This window comes from Gymnoscopelus braueri (genome assembly GCF_963280865.1).
Source record: "Gymnoscopelus braueri genome assembly, chromosome: 24".
NCBI lineage: Eukaryota > Metazoa > Chordata > Actinopteri > Myctophiformes > Myctophidae > Gymnoscopelus > Gymnoscopelus braueri.
In genome coordinates, this window is record NC_137626.1 from 10,364,731 (window position 1) to 10,389,632 (window position 24,902).

Here is a 24,902-nt window from a genome sequence, read left to right on the forward strand (position 1 = left end):
CAAATAATTACCATTTAAGCCCTGTTTCAAAAATCTACAAGCTCACAATGCATCACATTTCGACACGTTGGGAGCTTTACTTGTAGATTGACTAGTACAGGCTATTTTTGAAGGGGGGGGGGAATAAAGACATTTGAACATTAAAAAAAACACACGTCTATAACATGTTCAGGTTCAAGGTTCTTCTTTAATGTTTCATCTTGTGTACAGGTACATAGGAGTTAAACTTATTTTTGTTTGGCTTACTTCAGACATTGTAGCATGTCTGAAACAATAATAGTTATAATAGTAAAGAAAAAAATTAGAAAACAAGAGCAAAAAAGACAGTAGGCAATGCTATAAGATAATAAAATAGGTCAGTTATATGTACCATGTATATGCACAGCGTATTATATACACCCATTAGCCATTATATACGTACATCCATCTACACGTGACATGATAGATAGATGGATGTACATGGATGTAAGGTATACAGTATGTACAGAGAAATAGACAAATTAGAGTAAAAACTGCTGTCTAGTTTTTACTAGAGTTTCTGAGCTGTATGTTTGACCGAGTGCGTTTGTTCGAATGTCCATATGTATGAGCACGGTCTCAACAGCTGCAGCTGATATTTAATATGTACTTAACATGGGAAAAAACACTTAAAAGTTGTTCAAATGAGTAAAAAATACTTGAAAGTAAATAAAGTGAGTAAAAATACTTAAATGTAAATACATTGAGTAAAAATATTTAAAAGTATAAAACGAGAGTAAAACATACTTCAAACTAAATAAATTGAATACAAAAAAATTGTGTTTCCACCAACTGCTTTCCAATTGTTATACTGTAGTATCTTCTTGTACATACAATACTTATATTATGTTCCTATTATAATTATGTCCCTGCTGGGTAATTACTTATTATCCATTTATACCCTAATACCCATACGTTTGCTTTGAGTTTACTGGATAATAACGTAGTATCTTCTATTAAATTCTAAATTCAATTATGATAAACATTTTTAAATAAATAAGAGTTTCAGGCCACTGTGTTTTCATCATATCAAATGTAGTCCTATGTTGCACTGAGAAGAGCAATGGTCACTGAGTTATGGCCATTTGAAGTTAAGCCATTTCAAGCTCACAATACGTCGCATCGCGACGCATTGTGAGCTTGTAGATTGGCTATTTTCAAATGTCCAAAATGTATGTAGGACTGAAATGCATGTTTTGTAATAATAATCAAAATCTACAAAGTAACTAAAGTTTTCAAATAATTGTAGAGGAGTAAAAGTACAATATTTGCCTCTGAGATGTAGTGGAGTAGAAGTAAAAGTACTGAAAATTGGAAATACTCAAGTAAAGTAAAAAAAACACCTACAAATTGTACTTATGTACAGTACTTGAGTAAATATACTTAGTTACTTTACACCATTGTCTACCAGGCTAACACCTTGTGCCATTCATATGGCGTTCTTGAGTAGGCTCCTTCCAGGGCCCTTTCCTGTTGTGCTGTGAGGGTCCATGTCTCAGCGAGTGGATGAAGGGGACAAAGGAGAGGAGGTAAGGGAAGGTGTGTCACCTCCTGAGGTTTCCTCCTTTTTCAGCCCTCAGACATGTTCTCCTGGACTGAGGAGGAGAGGAGGCTCCTCGTCAGTGGCGTTCGCTGGCCTGGGTCCCGGGGGAGTGTCCTGATCAAATGGTGACGAACATGGAACATAATGTATAAATATACCAGTGGCGAATTTTCAGGGCCTTCAGGGTATTCAGAGAAGGCCCTGGGATCCTCAGATGAAAGAAAATAAAAATTCTATAAATAAAATATTTTTTTGATATAAGTTTTTTTTTTTTATCAAGTAATTTTTTTTTTATTGTGTTGCTAATCTGTTAAACTGCACTGTTTCGCTCGCCATACTTATTTTATTTGTTTTTGCCCCATGCACTGTGTATTTGAGTGTGTTTGTGTTGGGAAAAATTAACAGCCAATCAGAGAATTTTACTACAGAGTCTCTGGGCAGAATATTCGCCATCGTGGGGATTCTAGCATGACCACCGTCCATCGGCTCAATAGTAGCCTAGGTGTGGATTGACAGTTTAAGCAACCAATCATATTTCGAGTTGTAGTCAATGGGCGTAGTCTTTCAGAGTTCAAGGTATTCTAGAAGGTAGCGGAAGTCTCGCCCCAAAACCCGCTTGCCTGAGGTTACGTTTAGGAACACCAGTTGAATACTGGCGGATTTTCCCCGGGGTGATTGTGTTTTGGTGCGAGTGTTTGGTAGACCCGCTCAGCTACGGGAAAGCGCCAGACTGTCACGGGGTCACACAGACTGTGATTGTATGAATGTAAACAAACGCAACATGGCAGCAAGTGAAGTTAATACCGTCGCAAATGATGATGTCGTTGTGGATTTATTATCAGTGCCCTTTTCAAGACGAGCCTTTAATGAAAAGATGGACATTGTTAAAAAAGGTCGCCCAACACCGGATAAACTGGAGATCAGCCAAGCTTCAAAGGCGGGCTACGAGCGGCATTTTCAGGGTAGCAATTGGGAACGATACCCGTGGCTTACAGGCTCGGTTCTAAATAAGAAGCTGTACTGCTGGGAATGCTTGTTGTTTGGTACCGATAAGGGTGCGTGGAACTGGAGAGGCTACGACAACCTTAGCAGTTTAACCAAAGCTGCACAAAAGCATGAAGGCTCAGCAAGTCACCTTAAGGCAACTATTAGTTTGAAAACCTTTGGAGACACAAGGATTGATTTACAGCTGGATGAACAGAGACGGAGAGACACAACCATGCACAATGAAAAGGTGAAAAAAAATAGGGATCTTTTGAAACGTCTCATACACTCTGTCATTTTCCTAGGCAAACAGGAGATGGCTTTTAGGGGCCATGATGAGAGCAGAACATCATTGAATCGCGGTAATTACCTGGAGATTTTATCATACTTAGCAGAATATGATCCAGATTTGCACTACCATCTGACCACTTCAAAAGTGTTTATTGGAACCTCAAGTCAAATACAGAACGACTTAATAAGTGCTGTTGGTGGTGTGATGGATGATGCCATTAAAGAAGAAATAAATAAAGCATCATTTGTAGCTCTTTTGCTGGATGAAACATCTGATGTGAGCAATGCTGCGCAGCTATCGATTGTTCTTCGTTACGTAACAGACAGTGGCGTACAAGAGAGGTTCGTTAAATTTGTGGATGTGTCGGGGGGCAAACGGGCAGAACAGGTAGCAACCCTGGCCCTTGGATTCTTGGAGGAATATGCATGCACAGACAAACTTGTAGCCCAGTGCTACGATGGTGCTCCCGTTATGGCATCGGGACTGAACGGGGTCCAAGCCAAAGTGAAGGAAAAGATTCCCCAGGCGCTTTTCATACATTGTTATGCACATGTCCTTAATTTGGTATTATCACAAGGTGTAGGTAAAATTAACGAATGCAAAATCTTCTTCGCACACCTTTCTTCCATGGCCGCATTTTTTAGTAAATCGCCAAAACGAACGCAACTGCTCGATGAGATATGCCAGAAGCGACTGCCACGAGTTGCACCAACCAGGTGGAATTTTGCATCAAGATTGGTGTGCACTGTATTCGATCAGAAAGATGATCTCAAGGATGTGTTCGAGTATGTAGTTGACCACCAGGATGAGTATGACGATCCTGCTATAAGCAGTGCTGATGGTTACATATCAAACCTGAGCAGCTTTGAATTTTGCTTTTTGCTTTCAATATTTAACGACATATTTTCACATGCAGATGTTCTCTTCGACATCTTGCAGAAAAAGTCATTTGACATGCAGTTTTGTATGGCCAGGGTGGACCAGTTTTGCATTTGCATTGAGGGGCAGAGGGCAAATTTTGATCAGCTCTATGACGAGACAGTGCAGAACACCAGCGTGCCATCTGGGCGCAGAGTGCATGGAGATCCACGTGCACACTACAAGAAGTTGTTTGACAGCATTATTGACAATATTCTCAATCAAATGACAAATCGTTTTAAAGATCACGAAAAGCTTTCATTCCTTTCCCTCCTTGACCCCAAGCAGTTCCCCATCTTTAAAACGGCGTTCCCTGAAACTGCTTTCGCGAGCTTGACTGACAGCTACGGGCCGCGTTTTGACTTGGTACGGCTGAAAACAGAACTCAGTGTCATGTACTCTATGGCAGATTTTCAGGGAAAGGACCCATCAGACCTTCTTCTATTTCTCCAAGGCAAAGGACTCTGTGACAGCATGCATCAGATATACAAACTAACATGTTTAGTTGTAACTATCCCTGTCACCACTTCATCCGTGGAAAGGACATTTTCCGCCCTCAAACGGATAAAAACATATTCGAGGAATACAACAGGACAATCCCGACTCTCTGCATTAGCTTCCATGTCTATTGAAAAGCAAATTCTCTTGGATCTTAAAAGTACTGATCAGCTCTACGACCGGGTCATTGAAAAATTCACTCAAAAGGACAGGAGGATGGATTTTGTCTTCAGGTGAACCACGTCATTGGTGAGTGAAAGTGAATTCATTTATATTGCTGGATCTGCCGCTGTGCATTTTATTTCCACACACTTATGTCTGTCTTGAATTATTGGCCGCTGTGCCTTTTATTTGGGTCTTTCTTTGCATTGATAACTGCTGTTACGAGGCTGGTTGTGTGGTTGTGTGGCACTGGCGGGCATCAGACCAGTGTTACCAAGTCCGTTTATTTACCGCAACTGTTGGAAGAAAAAAAAAGGCTTGTTTTTGGAGCTCGGCTGGCTCATTTCTCTCACGATATTTGGCAACACTGACTAACACACGCACAGCTGAGCCTGAGCTGTCACTGTCACAGTCACACAGGAAAGAGACAGGACAGCACATAAATCGCCCTGTCATTCATTCATCCATTCCAGTGGCAGCCCGCATCCATTTAAGAGTGCCATAATTGTGAATGGAATTATTAGCGGGCCTATACCTGTTTAAGTGTGTGTAGTGGTTCTGTGTTGTACGGTTATTTTTTTTTATTGTCAGCTAAATCATACCGATTGCGTGCAAAGTGTGTGCGAGGTGGTGGTGTGTGCGTGTGTGTGTGTGTGTGTGTGTGTGTGTGTGTGTGTGTGTGTGTGTGTGTGTGTGTGTGTGTGTGTGTGTGTGTGTGTGTGTGTGTGTGCGGGAGGAAAAAAGAAAAAGACGAGCAGGAGGTTTTTCACGGCTGGAAAAGTCCGACGGTTCTTGTTATCCATTTCTCAATGGAGAGGTGCGTTATGAGAGACATTTTTCTGATCCGAATTAACCGAATAAAAGTAAGAAAAACACGAAATAAAAGGGGGGGGGGGGTGCGGGAAGAAAAAAGAAAAAGACGAGCAGGAGGTTTTTCACGGCTGGAAAAGGGCGACGGTTCATCCATTTCTCAATGGAGAGGTGCGTTGTGAGAGACATTTTTGTGATCCGAATTAACCGAATAAAAGTAAGAAAAACACGAAATAAAAGGGCTATAACCCGCCCAAAAGAGAGACATTTTTCTGATCCGAATTAACCGAATAAAAGTAAGAAAAACACGAAATAAAAGGGCTATAACCCGCCCAAAAGAGAGAAAATTTTCTGATCCAAATTAGGGCTATAACCCGCCCAGAACCGCAAAAAAAAGGGCTTTAACCCGCCCAGAACCGCAAAAAAATCGCGCGCGCGCGCTTCGCGCGCGCGCGCGGGGACTCCGTCCCTGAGAAGGTCCGGTTCATTCTGGTACGCTTCGCCACTGAAATATACATATATACACACATATACTGTATACTAGTGTTGATTTTGACAACAATTTCTTCCCCGTTTTAGTCATAGTCTTTTGAATCAAATTCCATTTAGTTTTAGTCATATTTTAGTAATTTGAAATGTTTTACAATTAGTCTAGTTTTAGTCGACTAAATATCATAAGATTATAGTCGACTAAATCTAAAGTTGATTTAGTCGACTATAATGTATTTTGGCGGTGCCTTGATGGCATCGTAATGGCTGATTTTACACTTGGTTGCATGCTGAAAATAGGCGATCTACAAGCTCTCAACGAGAGCTTGTAGATCTGCTATTTTTAGAGCGCAACACCCGAGCGCAACCAAACATATAATGACTTGTCTTTTAGTTCTCTTCTCCACTAGTCCCTCCCTAACATTTTAGTCTAGTTTTCATTTGTTGACGAAATTGTCAATATATTTAGTCTTAGTTTTTGTCATCGCAGCTTAGTTTTTATCTAGTTTTTATTTAGTTTTCGTCAGTGAAAAAAGGTGGTTGACGATCTTTTTTCGTCATAGTTTTAGTCGACGAAATCAACACTCACACACACACACGCACGCACGCACGCACGCACGCACGCACGCACGCACGCACGCGCACGCACGCACACACATATATAACTAAGTTAAGAGATAAAATGTTTAATAAATGCTTTATTTATAAGAAATAGCAGTTAAAAATCATCATATAAGAATAAACTATAGATAAATAGTAACAGAAGAGAAAAAGACATACCATGTCCTGAATCACTGTTGTTTGATTTGGATCAGCTATGTTCATTAGTGGAATCTCTATGGCACAAACATGCAAGCACACACACAAACGCACACAAACAAACAAAAAAGTCCGTTATTTCTGTGAACACGAGAAGCAGTTCTCTCGGTATAATGTTAAATTGTAGCTCTGTAATACAAGTGCATTTTAAAAAGGAAAACACAGATTAAATGTTGTTCCTCATTGAGAAATTTTCCTTTTAGCAGACCAGTCTCCAAGTGGAGGTCTGAGCACAGGACCAGTAGCCTGGTAAACCATCTCGGTCGCGTGAATTCCCATAATTATGTGTCTTCTGGCCCCATGCAGGCGCTGGGTGGGCGCTTTGCAGAAACCAAAAAGTGGAGGAGCCAATCAGCGTCTGTCAATCACAGGGCCCTGAGCGCAGACGCTTGTCTCTTCCACTTTTTGGTTTCTGCAAAAAGCCCACACAGCACTTGGGGCCAGACCAGTCTGCAGAAAACACATGGTCTACCAGGCTACAGGACCAGTGGTGGAAAAAGTACTCAAAAGTTTTACTTAAGTAAAAGTATCAATACTGTTACAAGTAAAAGTCCGGAATTAAAAATGTACTTGAATACAAGTACAAAAGTATTGGTATCAAAATGTACTTAAAGTACCAAAATTAAAAGTACTAAAATGTTTTAAAATAGTAGATCTACAAGCTCACAACGCGTTGCGATGCAACGCGTTGTGAGCTTGTAGATCGGCTATTTTCAAATAGCCTAGTTATAAAATAGGGCTAAAGTGGTCAATGTATGTTTTATAATTAAATGATTTATATCTGCAAAGTAATTAAAGTTTTCAAATAATTGCAGTCGAGTAAAAGTACAATATTTGCCTCCGAGATGTAGTGGAGTAAAAGTATAAGTATAGACAATTGGTAATACTCCATTAAAGTTAAAGTACCTCAAAATTGTACGTAAGTACAGTACTTGAGTAAATGTACTTCGCTACTTTACACCACTGCTACAGGACCAGGCCTCCTAAACATCTCTTCAATTCTCAGCTTTTTTTATGTGAAGCACCCATGTGTTATGAAAGCTCTCTACAACAAATGATGAGTGCTGACGTTGTTTTTGTTGTCACAACGAGGTGTCAGAGGTCAAATACGTAGGAAAACCATCATAACTGTCCTAGTCAGTTCTGCATGTTATAGATAGAAACCTTTAGGACTTGCCTTCATATCCATCCGCTGATGAAGTCACTTCTGTCTCTTTGCCTCCTGAGTAGAGAAGAAAGGGTGTTCATGTTGTTACAGTCAAGTTAGGAAATCAAAAGCAGCTTCAGACTAGTTTATATCCCATTATTCTGTTGGTTTTGCTGTTTAAGGATATAAATATGTTGACAGTGAACTGTCAACATATTTAGGGCCACACACGCACACACAGTTTAGGACCACACAAGCACACACACACACACACACACACACACACACACACACACACACACACACACACACACACACACACACACACACACACACACACACACACACAGGCGCCTAACTTTCTCTATGAGTGGGAGAGCACAAAGAGAGACACACAAACATATTTTGTGCCAGCCAGGGAGCATTTGTGTTGTTAGAATGTTTGAAAAAAAAAAAAAATCCACATTTTATTGCACGAGTTTTTGAAAATAGCAGATCTACAAGCTCGCATGCTGCGGAGGGGGGAGAGCAGGGCAACGGGCAATGGTAGCGTGGGGGAGCATGTGCTCTCTGTGGCTCCATGCTTTAGGCGCCAGTGACACACACATCACACTCACAGGTAAAGTAAAAAAAAACAGTGCATCTAGAAAACAAACACATTATACACAACACATTATATACACACCGTTTGTATTAAACACTTGGTTTACCCGTTTGCTAAGATGGCTCCCGTCTGTCTGCCTTGGCCTACTGCCAGTGTGCACGAGCAATATGGTGCTTATCGGCACAGTAGTTTGCGAGATTAGTCACGCATACACAGACAGACACACACACACACACACACACACACACACACACACACACACAGACAGACAGACATATACAGACATACACAGACAGGAGCCAAAGCGTCTCTGCGCCTGGCCTTATCAGCCTGGTGGAGATAACAGCACTGCGGGTGCTAATTTAAAACATGATGTCTTTCATTGCCAAATTGAGAGAATGACACGTACAGCTCACAGCCTTTTCATAAAGACAATGTTTTATAATTATTATTATTATTATAAATTAGTTGAAGGTTCAACTCCATACAGAGTGCTAAAATAAAGTCCTAAAACTCACCATCAGGATTAACCACAGGCTTAGACCCACATGAACACAACATCTCCTTAAAATGATCTGAAATGAAATTCATACACATAATAATAACATAATTCCAGTCAGATCACAAGTGTGAATATTATTTGATCTTGGCGTTCAGGTCCTGCTCAGCACATTAGAAGACAACCATTTAAGAGCAGGGATATACACCATAGATGTTCAGGCCGTTATGCAGTCTATAAATCGAGTCTGATCAGAGCAATGCTCACAGAGTTACGGCCATTTGAATTGTTAAACACTGCTGCAACACTACTTTAGCACCCCGTATGTGTGCATTCTAGGTTTTTTGGTGTGACTATTCTCATGGCCAGACCCCTGAACAGTGTTTCTGTCAAGTTTGGTGCAAATTTTAAGAACAGGGCACCTGTGGCACCCAGGGGACCTGTCACGGTGACGGGTATGACTATTCTCATGAAAAGTCATCAAATATCTTGAAAAAGTTGAAAGTTGAAAAAAAATCATTAAAGATTTCGTTTTTTCTGCGGTTATACAAGCTGGCAGGTCATTTTTACCCAAAGACAACACAAGGGTTAAATAGACTGTCAGCTGCTTGACACGTCACATATACTGTACATCGCCCACATAGCGGTGCTCATGCGGGTATAAACCTCTCGAGTGTATCTAACTGAACTACAGTAGTTCCCAGGCTATGCATCGTACATAACATAACAGTGATATGAGGTTTCAGCTTTTGGCTTGTTTGAATACATGTACAGACTACTAGTTCATGCCCACACGCGGGCGAGTGAGCGGGCGGGCAGGCAGGCAGGCAGGCAGGCAGGCAGGCGGGCGGGCGGGCGCACACACACACACACACACACACACACACACACACACACACACACACACACACACACACACACACACACACACACACACACACAAACATACCTTTAAATCACAAGAGAAACTTACCACGGAATATCAAACCCAGCATCACCGATACCAATGTTAAAGCAACACCAATACCTCCAATAGACCATGGCATGGATGTATTTCCTTAAGAGAAAAAACAAAACAAACAAAAGTGCGTGTGTGTGTCTGTACATAATATCGGACACCGCAGGACGGGTCGGCATCGACTTTTGCATGCACACTCCCAGTAGCTCAAGGAAGTTACTGCACCCCCCAAATGACTTGCCTTGCCTTACTATATATATATACATATATATATATATATATATATATATATATATATATATATATATATATATATCATGAACGCAGTGTCCAATCGGCCCATTGGCCCCAAAGTTGAATAACACATTGAGGGGCCTCTAAACAATGCAGAGCGCAAAGCAATTTCACTGACACCTTTTGGGGTGCCAGAAATGCTACAAATGTCACAGTTTGTTGCAGAAATTTGATTTTTTTTTGTGTCAGTGAGCGTCAATCAGGATTTTGATTTTCCATACCGTTTGCTCGTAATTACCTTCCAAAATTGAGGGCGGGATCTATTTCTTACAAAAAACACCATATCTATTTGTTCACTGTAATATATCATGAACTCTATCAACCCCAAATTGGAATCGCATGTTGGGGCCACCTCCAAAAGCACTTAAGAAAAGCGTTTCTGGGGGCACAGAAAATGTGAAATGCTTAATCATGTGTTGTAGAAAAGCTACCCCCCCCCCCAAACGTGATGAGGAGAATTGTAGTTATGCAGCAATGAACTATCATTTCTTCCAGCTGCAACCATGCAGCATCAATAGAGGCTTCAGACACATAGAGCTGATTATAAATTCATCTTCATGATTTACTGTACTTGAGCTGTTCCAACAATAATAAAGTTAGTTACTTTTACTGACAGGGCACAGGAGACAACAAGAATTACCAACATGGTTCAGCGTGTTCAAGTGTCTTCTTCACTGTGCTCCATAAAGACATACGGTACATGAGACGTTTTATGATTCATGTGTTAGGAGCCATAATACGTCAAAAGGTCAACACTGAGCCCTCTAACACTGATTGCATTTCCAAACATTGTGGAGTAAAGTACATACCTTTTAGATAAAACAAATTGTCAAGGGGATCGCTCTGCTCCACACTGACTGGGTTCTTCATTTCACAAAATAAATGTTCAACCTTTCTCCCTTCCTCATCGTTGACAATAATCAACTGTTCAGAGCTCTGTCCAGAGTCAGACACCATCCATTCCCCTTCATCTTTCTTCCAGCGATAGGTGACCAGACCTGAATCTGTGATGTTCCCTTCACAGACCAGTGTGCAGTTGGTAGATTGAGGTGAACAAGGTTTCCTGATATCCACCAATGGCTTTGGGACTTTCTCTGTTGGGTGAAAAGAATGAACACAGCTCAGAATGAATGGTGATGTTGTCTCCAGACTGCAGTTAGAACATTTTGATGAGGAAATTACATGTTGGCTCAGGCTGCGTGATCATCCCCAGATTTCACTCCCTTTCTTGGTCTCTTATAATATGAATCACCATCACTAATTATTGAACTGGCACAGTAAGTAATGATGCCTAAACATAATATGTTTCACTTTATTAACACCCACTCCCTCTCTGATATGAATCGCCATCCCTAATTGTGAGTTATAGTCATCCATCGTGAATCTTAACGTTTTCTCCTGACTGGTCAGATGTGTATTGAAAAAGGTGGTCAGTATGAACGAGGTACGTAACACATAACCTTAACTTTAAATGTTAAAATAGGTTGCTTTTAAAATGCAAGTGCACGTTCTATAGTGTTACTAGGCTATAGAATGATAGATGTATAGTGTTATACGTCTATCATAATATCCTGGAACATTTCATACTTACTCATGACTGTAATCTTGTGAATCATGTTCTGCAGTCGACCGTTTACCTCCACAGAATATACTCCACTGTCTTCTATGTTCATGTTGTTGATGATCAACTTTCCAGTTTCTTTATTCAGTTCTGTGCGGTTTCTATAAGTCCCATAGTAATCCATAGTACCATTGAACTGATCCCCTTCTGCTGCATCATAGAACTGATCCCATTCCATAGTACCATTGAAAAGATCCCCTTCTGCTTCTGCTGTACCATAGTCATAGTAATCCATAGTACCATTGAACTGATCCTCTTCAGCTGTGTCATAGAACTGATCATAGTCATAGAACATAGCATAATATTCTACTACCTCATTGGGGCCATGTTTCCACAGGATGCCAGTGATGGGTTCAGTAACGAAGTTGGTATCTGGAAGCAATTCAAGGATTCCTCCCAATGGTATGAATGCCACATTTTCTGTGGGGAGATAATAATAATAATAATTATTATTAGTGTAATAATAATAATAATGTAATTAGGCCTGCAACTTTTTTTTGTTGATTGTTGCATTTTGCTCTGTAGCCTTATTCCTTCCAGCTGCAATCATGCAGGGGGGGGGGGGGCAACCAACATAATAGAGCTGATATTAAGAATTCATCTTCATGACTTCTGTTCCAACATTGTACTGTAATAAAGTTTGTTACTTATTGAGAGGTCACAGGAGACAACAAGAATTACCAACACGTTCTTTCAAAAATGTCTTCTTCACTGTACTTAACACAGACACACATGATCAATTTTTCGATTTCTGTGTTATGAGCCAAAATAATTGTTAAAAGGTCAACATTGTGCCCTGTAACGCAGTGATACAAATTCTACACCTTGTGTACATACCTATTATATACAATGGGTTGTTAAAGGGATCACTCTGCCTCACACTGATTGAGTTCTTCATTTCGCAAAATACATGTTCAACCTTCTTCCCTTCATCATCGTTGGGGATAAACCAGCTTGCAGGATTCAGTCCAGACTCCATCCATTCTCCTTGATCCTCTTTCCAGCGATAGGTGGGTGGGAGAAAAACATTGCTGCTGTCCCCTTGACAAACCAGGGAGCAGTAGGTCGATTTTGGTGAACAAGGTTCACCGAGAGCCACTGATGGTTTTGTAACATTTTCTGTTGGGAAAAAAAAGAATGAACACAGTTCAGAATTACTGGTGATGTTGTCTCCAGACTGCAGTTAGAACATTGTGATTGGAAAACACATGTTGGCTGTGTGATCTTCCCCAAGTAACGGTTACGGTGCAGATAGATATTTAAAATGCTCCCCATACTCTTGCATGCAAAGGAAAAGCAATTTTCACTGGGTGGCAGCCAATCAGATTGTTGAATGTGACAGAGTAGCAACCACAAGAGCAACATGACACCACTTGATATTGACTGAAACGAGACAATATGTTTATCATGGATATTATTTACAGATGGGGCAGCTGAAAGTCAAACATTAACAGTGCAGAAAAGTTGCAGCAGAATAGACCATTTGTAATGCACTTTTAAAATGTAAGATATTTAAAGAATCAGATTGTATATTGTCATCACATCTGAAACAATTTTAAATGTAACTGGAACAATCTGAGATCTATGTGAGCATTTTGGATTCCATTGTTGCCACTCTTTCTGAGTCCTTACAGTACGCCGCTTAGGCTGCCGGTAATCACTCTCACTGGCATCCTCTCTAGTTTAGACCATATACTGACTGGTAATCATTCTTTGTTAACTTTAGTCAAAGCATATCAAATGCCACCCTGTATAGCCCCAAACATGATAACGTTTTGGGCAGAATAATAAAGATTGAGCGAAGAGAACATGAATTGTACTCACTTGCTAACGAGTCCACTAATTAAGCACAATACATCCTCATTATCCCTCACAGGAGGACACAATGCATACTAACTGGTAACTGCAACCTTGTAAATCTTTGTACTAGGTAGTCTGTTTACCTCCACAGTTTACCTCCACCACCTCAGGACATGAGGTGGTGTGCCACCTGGGGGCACACCCTCAGCACCCCTATTTCCTGCGGAACCCTACTTCACAGAACACAATGCATACTTACTGATCACTTCAATCATGTAACTCGACCGCCTGTGACCGTTTACCATATGCTCCACTTTCTTCTATGGTCATATTTTTGATGACCAACTTTCCCGTTTCTTTATTCAATTCTGTGCGGTTTCTATATGTTCCATAGTAATTCACATTAGGACCATGCCGTTCATGCCATTCTGCCACCTCCACTTCACACGGTTCTTGGAATAGAGTTGTGATCAATTTAGTTCTTGTCCACAGGATGCGATTGATGGGTTCAGTAACAGATTGGACCAGAGTATCTGGAAGCAATTGAAGGATTCCTTCCAGTGGTATGGATTCTGTGTGGATAAAATGATTTAAGTTAAGTTGAACAGTTAAAGTAGTCAGTAATGAAATAATAGTAGAATGTAGAGTTTAGCAGCAACAAAAACTAGAAAGGGGCACTCAGCCAGGTGTATATCTCTGCCAGGCTGGGTTGCGGGCAACGCCCTACTCGGCAACGATGCAAGATGGGAATTGGGAATGATGTAAGTTGAAAATGCATGCCCCACCCAGTTATGTAAACCTGTTTTGCCCGTTGTCAGAGTATCCATTGTCCCTGCCTGTTTGTCTGTGTCCCTTTCATACCTATATGGAGATTTCTGTATCTGTCTGTGGTCTGTCAGTGTCCTTTTTATGCCCATATGCAGTTCTGTGTCAGGTATGCTCAAATATGGAGTCCCGGCCCATCTATAACGTCAGAACTATGAAATCATATTGATGATATCAGGGTACTCCATAAATGAGGATTTACGTTGTATCAATATTTTTGGGGAGATCCGCTGATGCTCCTCTCACTTGGCGCATCACTCCCTCAGGTCTTCTGCAATATGCACGCCGATTTTGAAATCGATTGGCGGTTCTGAACAACCGGATAATAATAATGATAATAATAATGAATTGCATTTATATGGCGTCCACTGTCTTCTTTGGTCATATTGTTGATGACCAGCTTTCCAGTTTCTTTGTTCAATGCTGTGCGACCTCCATATGTCCCGTTGTAATTCACATTAGGACCAAAGGACGCATTCCATTCTGCAACGTTCTTCATTGTACTGTCAGTGTTCATTGTCCACAGGATGCCAGTGATGGGTTCAAGAACAGAGTTATTATCTGGAAGCAATTCGAGGATCCCTCCCGCTAGTGGTGTGTATGGCAGATCTATAGTATGTGGAGAACATTATTTCAGTCTAGTTGATCAGTTAAAGCAGTTGGTAATGAGATTTAGTATGTAGGTTTTGTAAAAATATGTATGTCAGACTGTAAAACTAAACAAACTCAAACCAAAACTCAAACCAAAACTCAAACCAAAACTCAAACCAAAACTCAAACCAAAACTCAACAATCTTTACAGTAGCACACATTACAGTAGCACATATTCTCAAAGACCCAAAGATACATACAGCAGGAGTAAAATATGTGTCAGTACGCAAACATACCGTATGTCCTGTAACGCAGTGAATACATGCATTCTACATGCTGTATACAGTATACTACTCTGCGGAAGGAGGATGTTTTAGTCCAACTCAACCATTCAGTGTGATTCCTATGAGTGATTCTGAGGTAACCGGAATGCTCACCCCAAAACACACTCGCCCCCATTTTGTATTGCGGAACTCGTACCGCTTGGTGCGGAACGCTCGCCCCCAGCGAGGCGGACCATTCGGCCCGTTTGGTGAGAAGAGACTAGCCCCTAATATTAAGTTTGGAAGTAGTGAGGCAAAAAACTGTTACAACGACGGAGGCGCCCCGTCTGAAGTGGACGTGAGCCACAAGAGGCACCGCCGAGCGAGCTAAGGCGAGCGAGTCGCTGTGCCGAACGTTGCAAAGTCCGCTTCAGCTGAATCAGCGCCGTTCGAGTTATGTCCCGATAGGGACAGAATCGTGAATTGTAAGTCATCGCTATAGATATTATAATCCTTTTCATAATGACAATAATATTGTGTAACTATTAATATAAATGTGTTGGGGGCTCAAATCCAGACCAAGTCACATCACAAACTGCTCAAATAAAGTTCTCAAACTCACTCACCTTTATCCAAACACTCCCTTAGACAGGGGCCTGAAATGAAATCCAAACACAGTGATAACATATAATAGTGATTTACTGTAAATTTGCACATGTTTTGGACATGTGCATGTACATTATGCATAAACATGCTGTGGCAAACCATGGGAAACAGGGAAAACAGCGAAGCTAATCAAATACAGGGATGGGATCCCAAGCTCAGGCTGGGGGAGGTGACAGATGTATAGTCTATCCAGTCCAGGTTTTGCAGCCACTGGGTCAACCCGTTCTCACTCCTAAGGCGTCATATTTTGCTGCTCTGTCAGTAGCCCTGAAACGTCAGGTTTTGACATGACAGGACCTGATGAAGACCCTTTTGCGGTCGAAATGTTGCCTGACTATTTAATACATATTTTTCTACTGGGAGCTAAAACGGTGTGCCGACTTCCCGTCTTTCTCTGATTGACATGACAGCAGGCGCGCAAATCCCGGGGGGACGGGGGGGTCTCCCCTAGCTTCAGATTGGACTAATTCATTTAGAATAATAGAAATAAATGTTAAAATAATTATTTCTTTGATAATAAATCAGTAAAATCAGGCAAAAATAAGAATTAAATACTTCCTGTAAACACAAAAATACTGTGATGACAAAGATCAAGGGTTCCCAAACTTTTCAGGCCACGACCCCCCAAAATAATCATATTTGAACTCCCCCCCCAAATCATATTTGAAATGGGGACCCCCCCCCCCCACCCTGACAAGCACTTTTAGTTTGACTCTGTTTCACAGATAAATATTGTGAAAATAGCTGATCTACAAGCCTGTAGATTGGCTATTTCACAATGTTTGCCTCTTTCTTAGGTAATATTTGACAAATTTTCCAATTTTGTATTAAAGCGGTCTTAATTTCTAAATTCTAAATTGTAACTTTAGAAATGTGCATATAGCCAACCCTGTATACACTTATACTGTACGCTGGTTATTTACTGTTGAGTGAGAAAACAAAGTTGTTTAAGCTAATCATCTGGGGACCCCCCTAAGATCATTTGGAGACCCCGACCCCCAGTTTGGCAACCACTGACATAGATAATACCTTTATGAATATAAATAAATCTTGATTCCATTCACCTGTTGGGCCGCACGGTCCTCCACTTTGACCTGATTTTAATTAGGGAGACACAATTGGTCTGTTAGTCTTTATCCAACTCAAAATGACGGTCAGGCGGTGTATTTCTTGTTTTAAACTTAAACAGCGCATTAAAATATGTATCTGAAAACATTGGAGGTGAGAAACAAGCAATGCAGTACACAAAAGTGCTGCAGCATTATTTGCTCCCTTCTCTCCCCCTCAGCTGGTCTCTGATCAGTGCAGTGTGTGTGAGTCCAGCGATCCCATAGACACACACGACCGGAAGCGGAAGGCCTACAAATTCACGCCCACTTTTGACACAGTGCCGCTACTCGGGGTCCGTTAGAACGATGAACTGCAGCTGTCAATGCATTCCCTATGAGAGAATATGAGAATTAGCCTACTTTTAAAATTATCCTATATTAACTGGAGACGATATTGATTTAAATAAAAATATGTTTCCAAATGTATGGAGTGTCTTTGTCAACATATCTTCTTGTTTTCTTAATAGTTGATGTGTTTCACATTTAATTTGCCACTTTAACGAGTTACCCATAATGTTAACACAGCAGAGGGTAGACAGCACACAGACAATTTCAGTGACATCATCGCCGACCAGTGGCGTACCCACACTGTAGAGGCAGGACAGGCAGTCGCCTGCCCAACTAAGGTCTGGCCTGTCGCCTCCCCTAAAAAAAACAAATAACCCGAAAAGGTGTGCTCAATGCGTGCTTAATGTCCTCAAAGTCACGCATCCAACAAGCTTTGAACCGAGCAGATTGGACCTTCTGTTCCAGAGATAATGACCAAAACATCTTGAAAACGGCCACTTTCACCAGTTTTCTGGGTATTGAAAACCTCAAGGGATGCGTCCGTGACGTATATACCATGCGACCACTTAAACTCAAGATCTCCGATGCTAGCGGTTTTGACACACTGATGGAGTATATTATAGTATATTGTGGGTAGTATATCGAGATGACAGATATGGGACATTAAAAAGGACAAATTAAACAAATGGGACAGTTTATTAGAACACAAAAAAAAATCGCTACAGCCTCAGTAGTTAACCAGTGAAATTACGGTATTTTACAATGCCTCTCATAGAGATTGCATTGAGAGCTGCAGTTCATCGTTCTAACGGACCCCGAGTAGCGGCGCTGTGTCAAAAGTGGGCGTGGATTTGTAGGCCTTCCGCTTCCGGTCGTGTGTGTCTATAGCTTGGAGGGAACGGGACCGTCGGCTGTGATTGGTTACATCAAAACACACCCTTATTTCTGACCTAACTTAGCAAAAACGTTAGCAATAAAGCCATTTCATGATGACTTTATTTCCGAGCTTTATTTTTTAAACACGGAGTGCCCTTTCATGCTCAGGTGCCACTGCGCACGTGCCAAATTGACCATATGGTAGATCCGGCCCTGGCGGAGAGAATAAAAATAAAGTAACTCCCCTGCTGGGTGAGATACAATTACGAGAGGTTGTGGGTACAAGCTAAGCGTTGCTACCAGGTAAGCCACAAGACTGGTCATTACCCCGATTCAAGTAGTGTTTGAAGCTCCAATACGTACGTTATAGTTTTTGTAGGCTTATGGTAGTCTAGTTACGCATTGTTTAAAATGGTGGTTCTCAATATTTTCATGTCAAGGACCCCCCAAATTATAATGTATTTGTCCACAGACCAACATCTGAACATATTTTGTGCCAGGGACCGCCGTACCAGATTTCTGTTGTTAAAATGTTTAAAAAATATTCCAAATTTTTCACTTTTTTTCAAGAATGTTTTTGAAAATAGCAGATCTACAAGTTCACAATGCATCCGCGTTGTGAGCTTGTAGATCTGTTATTTTCAAATAGCCGATTCGTATATATAGGTTTAAAGAGGTCATGTGGCCTAGTCGCTTCTTTTGGGCTTGTTTTCATAGACCTGGTTGCTTATTTCTCTCGCAAAATGGCAACACTGGTTGGAGGAGATGCAAAAACAAAAATTTCATTCAACCATCCACCTGAGCAGCATTAATAAAGTGATAATGATGTTAGGAGACAAACAAAAGCTCTCATTCTACAATGCGTTAGACTCAAGATGAGATCAAAGCCGATCTAAGGCGCAGTCACTATCTGACTTTTCTCACTCTACCTAAAATAACAATGTGGTGCAAGATAGTCACAAATACATTAAGAAATTAATGGGCACTGCTGGTGAAACTGACAACTGGACTGACTTTAAACTAGCAATTTGCACCATTTTGCATTGGGTGTAAGATGGGACCCATAGTCATTGAAGTATGAGTGTTGGGACACATACGTATCGTCCGAACATTCCAAAACATGACAAGTTTTATGGTCAATACTGAGCCATGTAGTGCAGTGATTCAATTTCTACTCATTGTGGAGTAAACGTACCGATGAAATGAAAAGGAAAGGGATCACTCTCCATCACACTGACTTGATTCTTCATTTCACAAAATGATTCAGAAACATGCTCCGAGTCTTTATAGGTGAGAAACAACCTTTCAGGATTCCGGTTGTGTGTCTCCCATTCCACGCGGCCATCACGCCGAACTAAACGCCAGCGATAGGTGACCAGACCTGTATCTTTCATAGCATCATATTCTTCGAGGCGACCTGAAAGTTGATGTATAGATGTGCGTTTGACGCCGCAGACCAGTGAGCAGCAATTAATTGTAGGTGAACACTCTTGATCGGTGGTCACCAATGGCTTCGGGACTTTTTCTGTGGGGGGGAAAGAATGAACACAGTTCAGAACTAGAAAATATTGTTCCTATAACGAAACAATGTGGGCTCGCTTTAAAGTACTTAAAAATAAGTACAAATTCAGTTTGACTTGGTATCTCTGTCTTTGTGTTGTGTGTGGGTGCAGACTTGACTCCGGTTGATCAGATTGGGAGCACCCGTTATCATTCTCCTAATTGTCATCAGTTACACACCTGCTTGCATAGCTGATGGTAGTAAGGGGATGGAGGGGTATAGAGGGCGGGGGTGTGGGCCTGTGGGGTGCTCCAACCCTGGCTCCAGTGAGCTTGTAGATTAGCTATTTCCGATGGTTTACAGTGTGTGTGTGTGAGTGTGCGTGTGCGTGTGTGCGTGTGCGTGTGCGTGTGCGTGTGCGTGTGCGTGTGCGTGTGTAAGGCACCTGCTCACTCTTTAAGAGAAAAGATGATTCCATCCCACCCACTTTTTCCTGAGGATTTCGTTTTTCACCTGAGGTATCACTATGCAGCCATTGATAAAATAAAACTGAGTTCCCCTTACATAAAAACCTATTGGACAAGTTAGATTGATTTAATGTGTGCAAAAATCTATTGTTCACAGGACACAATGCATACTTACTGATAACTTCAACCTTGTAAGTCTTGCTGAGCAGTCGGCCATTTACTTTCACAGAATATACTCCACTGTCTTCTATGATCATATTGCTGATGACCAACATTCCAGTTTCTTTATCCAATTCTGTGTGTTCGTTAAATGTCCCGTAATAGCCTTCATACCATATTGCCACCTTATTGGGGCCATTTGCCCACAAGATGCTTGTGATGGATCTGGGTTTAGTGTCTGGACGCAGTCGAAGGGTTCCTTCTACTTGTATGTATTTCAGATCTTGTTGATGTGGAATATCGTGTGGAGCTGTGTGGAGAAAATGTTCTTTTTTGTTAAAACTTCCAGTGCAAATGAATAGTCACTGATTACATTTGCCTGCCACTTCAGATTAGAATTATAATTTGTGTGTGTTATTTTCACAGTTTTTGCACAGAGGCAGGAATGAATAAATGGAAGCAGTGTTAAAAAGAGAACGCATCTATCCATTTTCATACATGAGTTTTTATTTTTGTCTAAGCACTTGGCTGAGGGCACAAGCTCTTACAGTGCTTGTGAGGTGGGTTTTAGAATAAACATTTTTATAAACATTACTCACATTCAGGATTTCCCGAGTAGTTTGGCAAGGAGGTTCTTCCTTGGTCTGCTGGTCTGCTGGTGAGTGCAGAGCTGTGCCGGAGATTAGCTGTGCACACACACACACACACACACACACACACACACACACACACACACACACACACACACACACACACACACACACACACACACATTATAGCATGACATTTGCTTGTGAAATTGCATGCAGCTGTTGAGAAACTTTGTAAGCATGTATAACTTAAAATAATTAAAGAAACTTACCATGAAACATGACACCCTGCATCACCGATATGACTGTAAGGATGACACCAACACTAATACCTACAATAATACCTCCCACAAGTCTTTTTCCTTAGGAGAGAAGGAAAAACATATTTTGGTTTGCACTTTTCCCCAACTTTTTTTGCAATCTGCAAAATAAATGCTTACCAACAGCTTGCTTCACTTCTTCAATGTGTTCATAAAGGTGTCTAATAACACCTCTCAATTAGTTCCGAACTCGACTCCTCAGGAAACTTTGTGGGAACCCCAAGAATAAAAATATACCACTCAACAAAAATGAATACGTGAAAATTATGGTGATGGATAGGCCCCCTGAAAAGTAGGCAAGGACGATTTTATGGCCAGGGAGTCATGTTTACTAAAAACTAATGGTTGGAATGGATTCAGCACAGGGCGTACCGTCTGAAGCGGACTTCAGCCATGAGAGGCACCGCCAAGCGAGCCGCTGGGCCCGCGATTCGCCTTGCCAAATGTCGCGAAGTCCGCTTCAGCTGACTCAGCGGTGTTCGAGTTACGATAGAGACATAATCGTAAATCATATTTTTTTCATTTTAGTTCGTTTTTAAACAGTTTTGTAAAGCCTCATTTTATTTTTATTTCAGTAAATGAAAAGTTATTTGTTTTTGTTTTTTCAATTCAAAATTCTGTTAATTCGTTAGTTGTAGTTAATAATAACCCTGACACGATCGCGCGCACGCACGCTCACACACACACACACACACACACACACACACACACACACACACACACACATACACACACACACACACACACACACACACACACACACACACACACACACACACACACACACACACACACACACACACACACACACACACACACAAGACCATTCTTAGACCAAATGTAATACTTACTTTTCTTCATGTTTTGTCGAGCTTCTGGCAGCTCAATCCTGGAAGAATCTGAAATAATACATGTCAGCATATCACTACAATGACAGCACAGTGCTAAAAGCCCCACACACGATTAATTCTAGAAGGTGTGTTCTAATATTTGTCTATAGTCAGATAACATTAACTGTTGATTAATTATAGAAAATGTAATGAGTGAATTCATGTGGAGTTGTGTCATGATCCCAGGAATCCAGGGAAAGAAAGATTTTGATTGCATGATCTACGGTTCAAGAGTTATATGGAAAATAGCGGCCTGTCATAGCGCCATCATCATGTGGCTGTTTTGAAATATTTGGCGAGGAGGTTCTTCATTGGTCTACTGAAAGTGTGAGTGCAAAGTTTCACGCCTATCGGTCCAACTGTGCCAGAGATTAGTAGTACTGCGCGCGCGCGCACACACACACACACACACACACACACACACACACACACACACACACACACACAACACACACACACACACACACACACACACACACACACACACACACACACACACACACACACACACACACACACACACACACACACACACACACACACACCATTTTGTCATCTGCAATTTGAACAAATTAAAGTTTGTTTTTATGAAAATAAACCTTTTATCTAACATGACTATGGGTACATTTTGACCAAAAACACCAGCGATGTAACCAAGGTAAATACAGAATGTCTGCAGACATCAGAGAGATCAATTTAATAGTTTTTAAGACAATTTTAAGACCAAATGTAATACTTACTTTTCTTCATGCTTTGTTGAGCTTCTGGCGGCTCAATCCTGGAAGAATCTGAAATAATACATGTCAGCATATCACTACAATGACAGCGCACAAGGTGCTAAAAGCCCCACACACAATGAATTCTAGAAGGTGTGTTCTAATATGTGTCTATTATAGTCAGATAACATTAACTGTTGCTTAATTATAGAAAATGTAAGGAGTGAATTTAGACTGAAAACAAGTGGTATATTGTAAGATAAACATGACCATAAAAATACAATTTGAATCACAGTGATTTGGCCTATACCTCACGCTATACGTGGAGTTGTGTCATGATCCAAGGAATCCAGGGAGAGAAAGTTTTTGATTGTATGATCTACGGTTCAAGAGTTATACGGCAAATGTCATAGCGCCATCATGCGGCTCTTTTTAAATATTTGGTGAGGAGGTTCTTCCTTTGTCTACTGGAAGCACAACAATAACAATAACACAATAATAAACATAAATGTTCCGATCAGACACTTAGCATAAACATTAATTGGGTGTGGGGCGTAGTAAGGGACCTGGATATTGTAGGGGGCACTGGCCCAAAAAAGGTTCAGAATCACATGATTACAATCTACAAGAGTTGTTCAACCCATTAAAACCGGATAAGCATCTGTGTCATTTCAGATTTTTTTTGCATTGGCAATAAAAAAAATTGCAGATATTCAAGCTCACAGCGCGCCACTTGAAAAAGTTTGAGAACCACAGATTTAGAAGGCACTTGTAGAATCGGCCTCGGGTCTTAATCATATTACAGCATCTAAAGGAGCTCCTCAAACCCCCGACCTCCACCCGCTCCCTCCGCCCTAGAAATTCAAACACCCTCGAACCCCACCCAACGAAGCTCAGCACCATGTTTTATTATTATTGTTTTTTTCTGTTTTTAACATGTAGCACTTTGAGATTTGTTTCAAATATAAAGTGTGTTACAAATAAAATGTATTATTATTATTTATTAAATGTATTAGCATTAACATAACGTATCTACCCTCTCTTCACTTACCTTCGGGTATAAACCACTTCAGCAGATCATTCCTGTTCATCTTCTTCAGAACATTCACAGTGATCTTAACTCCGTTATTGGGATAAGCCTGCATGATCAGACTGACGGTGTCTTTCCTGTCAGCAGTCTCCAGGCGGAACTTTGTGAGTGGCTGGAGGCCTTCCAGGTAAACAGGCAGTTGCAGACGCGACTTGAAACTCTGGAACTCATTTTGATCCAGGGCCTCCAGAGATTTCAACATACGATCCTCAAGTGTTTCCATAGTTGATTCCTGGTACAGAGTATGTTAACATCTCATTTTCTTAACGCTTTAGGTATGAAGACTGGCCACTAATAGCTTTCTGAAGTTGTGTATATCAGAAAAACACACATTAAAGATGTACTTCACCCAAAAAATGACTATCAATTACACACCCCATGAAGCCTTGAATTGATAGATAATTTTTTCCTAAACATACCTAAACCAATAATTTGATGACCGGCAGAGACTCAGTAGGAGACCCAATTGAGTCTCCTACTGACTATGATTATTGGCTTAGGAATACGACAAAAAACTAAAACAAATATAAATGCCATATAGATGAAAAATAACTGTTACATTAGATCATGGGACATACACACAATAACGGAGGAGGCTTTTCTGAAGACCATCTGTACAAACTGATTCATGAGATCTTTGAATTCTCACAAACAGTATGTATTACTTACTACACTGCATTGCTACTGTAACGTGTAACTCAACATGCCCGACAAAGGTCTTCAGGTAGTTTGGTTTGATCATAAACATACCATGTTATGTGTCCTTTATAGTAGTTTTAATGTTGCGAGATTCCACCAAGTGTCCATTAGATGGCAAACCTTAACCACCTGAGAGAGAAAGAATGGCAGAGAGAATAGGGACAAAGTCACTGTGAGAGATATACAAACAATATGAAAATAAGAATATATATTCTCCTTGAAGAAAATTCAGAAACATTAAAACTCTATACTAAATGTAGAACAAAAAAAGGGCATCATCTATATATATATACACATCTATAGCTCTGCGCCAGGCTGGGTAGTCATCCCAGGGCTGTGTCAGTCCCACCTACAAGTCTTTGAAGCCAGCTACAGGCACACATTGTATTTTATTAA

The 24,902-nt window shown here is 40.8% G+C and overlaps 1 protein-coding gene across 4 annotated transcripts in view; it reads right to left on the minus strand.

Moving 5' to 3' along the window:
* Positions 1-216: 216 nt before the first annotated feature.
* LOC308080771 (uncharacterized protein) overlaps positions 217-24,902 on the minus strand; it is a 28,025-nt gene continuing 3,339 nt past the window's right edge. For 2 of the 4 annotated variants that reach the window (XR_013932737.1, XR_013932738.1), the window contains exons 2-13: positions 24,558-24,635; positions 23,769-24,039; positions 22,742-22,789; positions 21,963-22,010; positions 21,064-21,153; positions 20,801-20,887; positions 20,218-20,511; positions 19,270-19,599; positions 16,866-16,895; positions 15,762-15,791; positions 13,716-14,890; positions 12,636-12,775 (exon numbers count right to left, since the gene is read on the minus strand). Coding sequence is in view for 1 of the 4 variants with exons in the window: in XM_080422747.1 (XP_080278873.1) it covers positions 1,595-1,675; positions 6,495-6,550; positions 7,711-7,755; positions 8,803-8,859; positions 9,757-9,840; positions 10,845-11,129; positions 11,627-12,076; positions 12,494-12,775; positions 13,716-13,761 (1,386 nt within the window). In the remaining 3 variants the exon portion in view is untranslated. Of the gene's footprint in view, positions 1,676-6,494; positions 6,551-7,710; positions 7,756-8,802; positions 8,860-9,756; positions 9,841-10,844; positions 11,130-11,626; positions 12,077-12,493; positions 12,776-13,715; positions 14,891-15,761; positions 15,792-16,865; positions 16,896-19,269; positions 19,600-20,217; positions 20,512-20,800; positions 20,888-21,063; positions 21,154-21,962; positions 22,011-22,741; positions 22,790-23,768; positions 24,040-24,557; positions 24,636-24,902 lie in introns of those variants that run through there. The other 2 variants (XR_013932736.1, XM_080422747.1) reach the window with 2 other exon arrangements.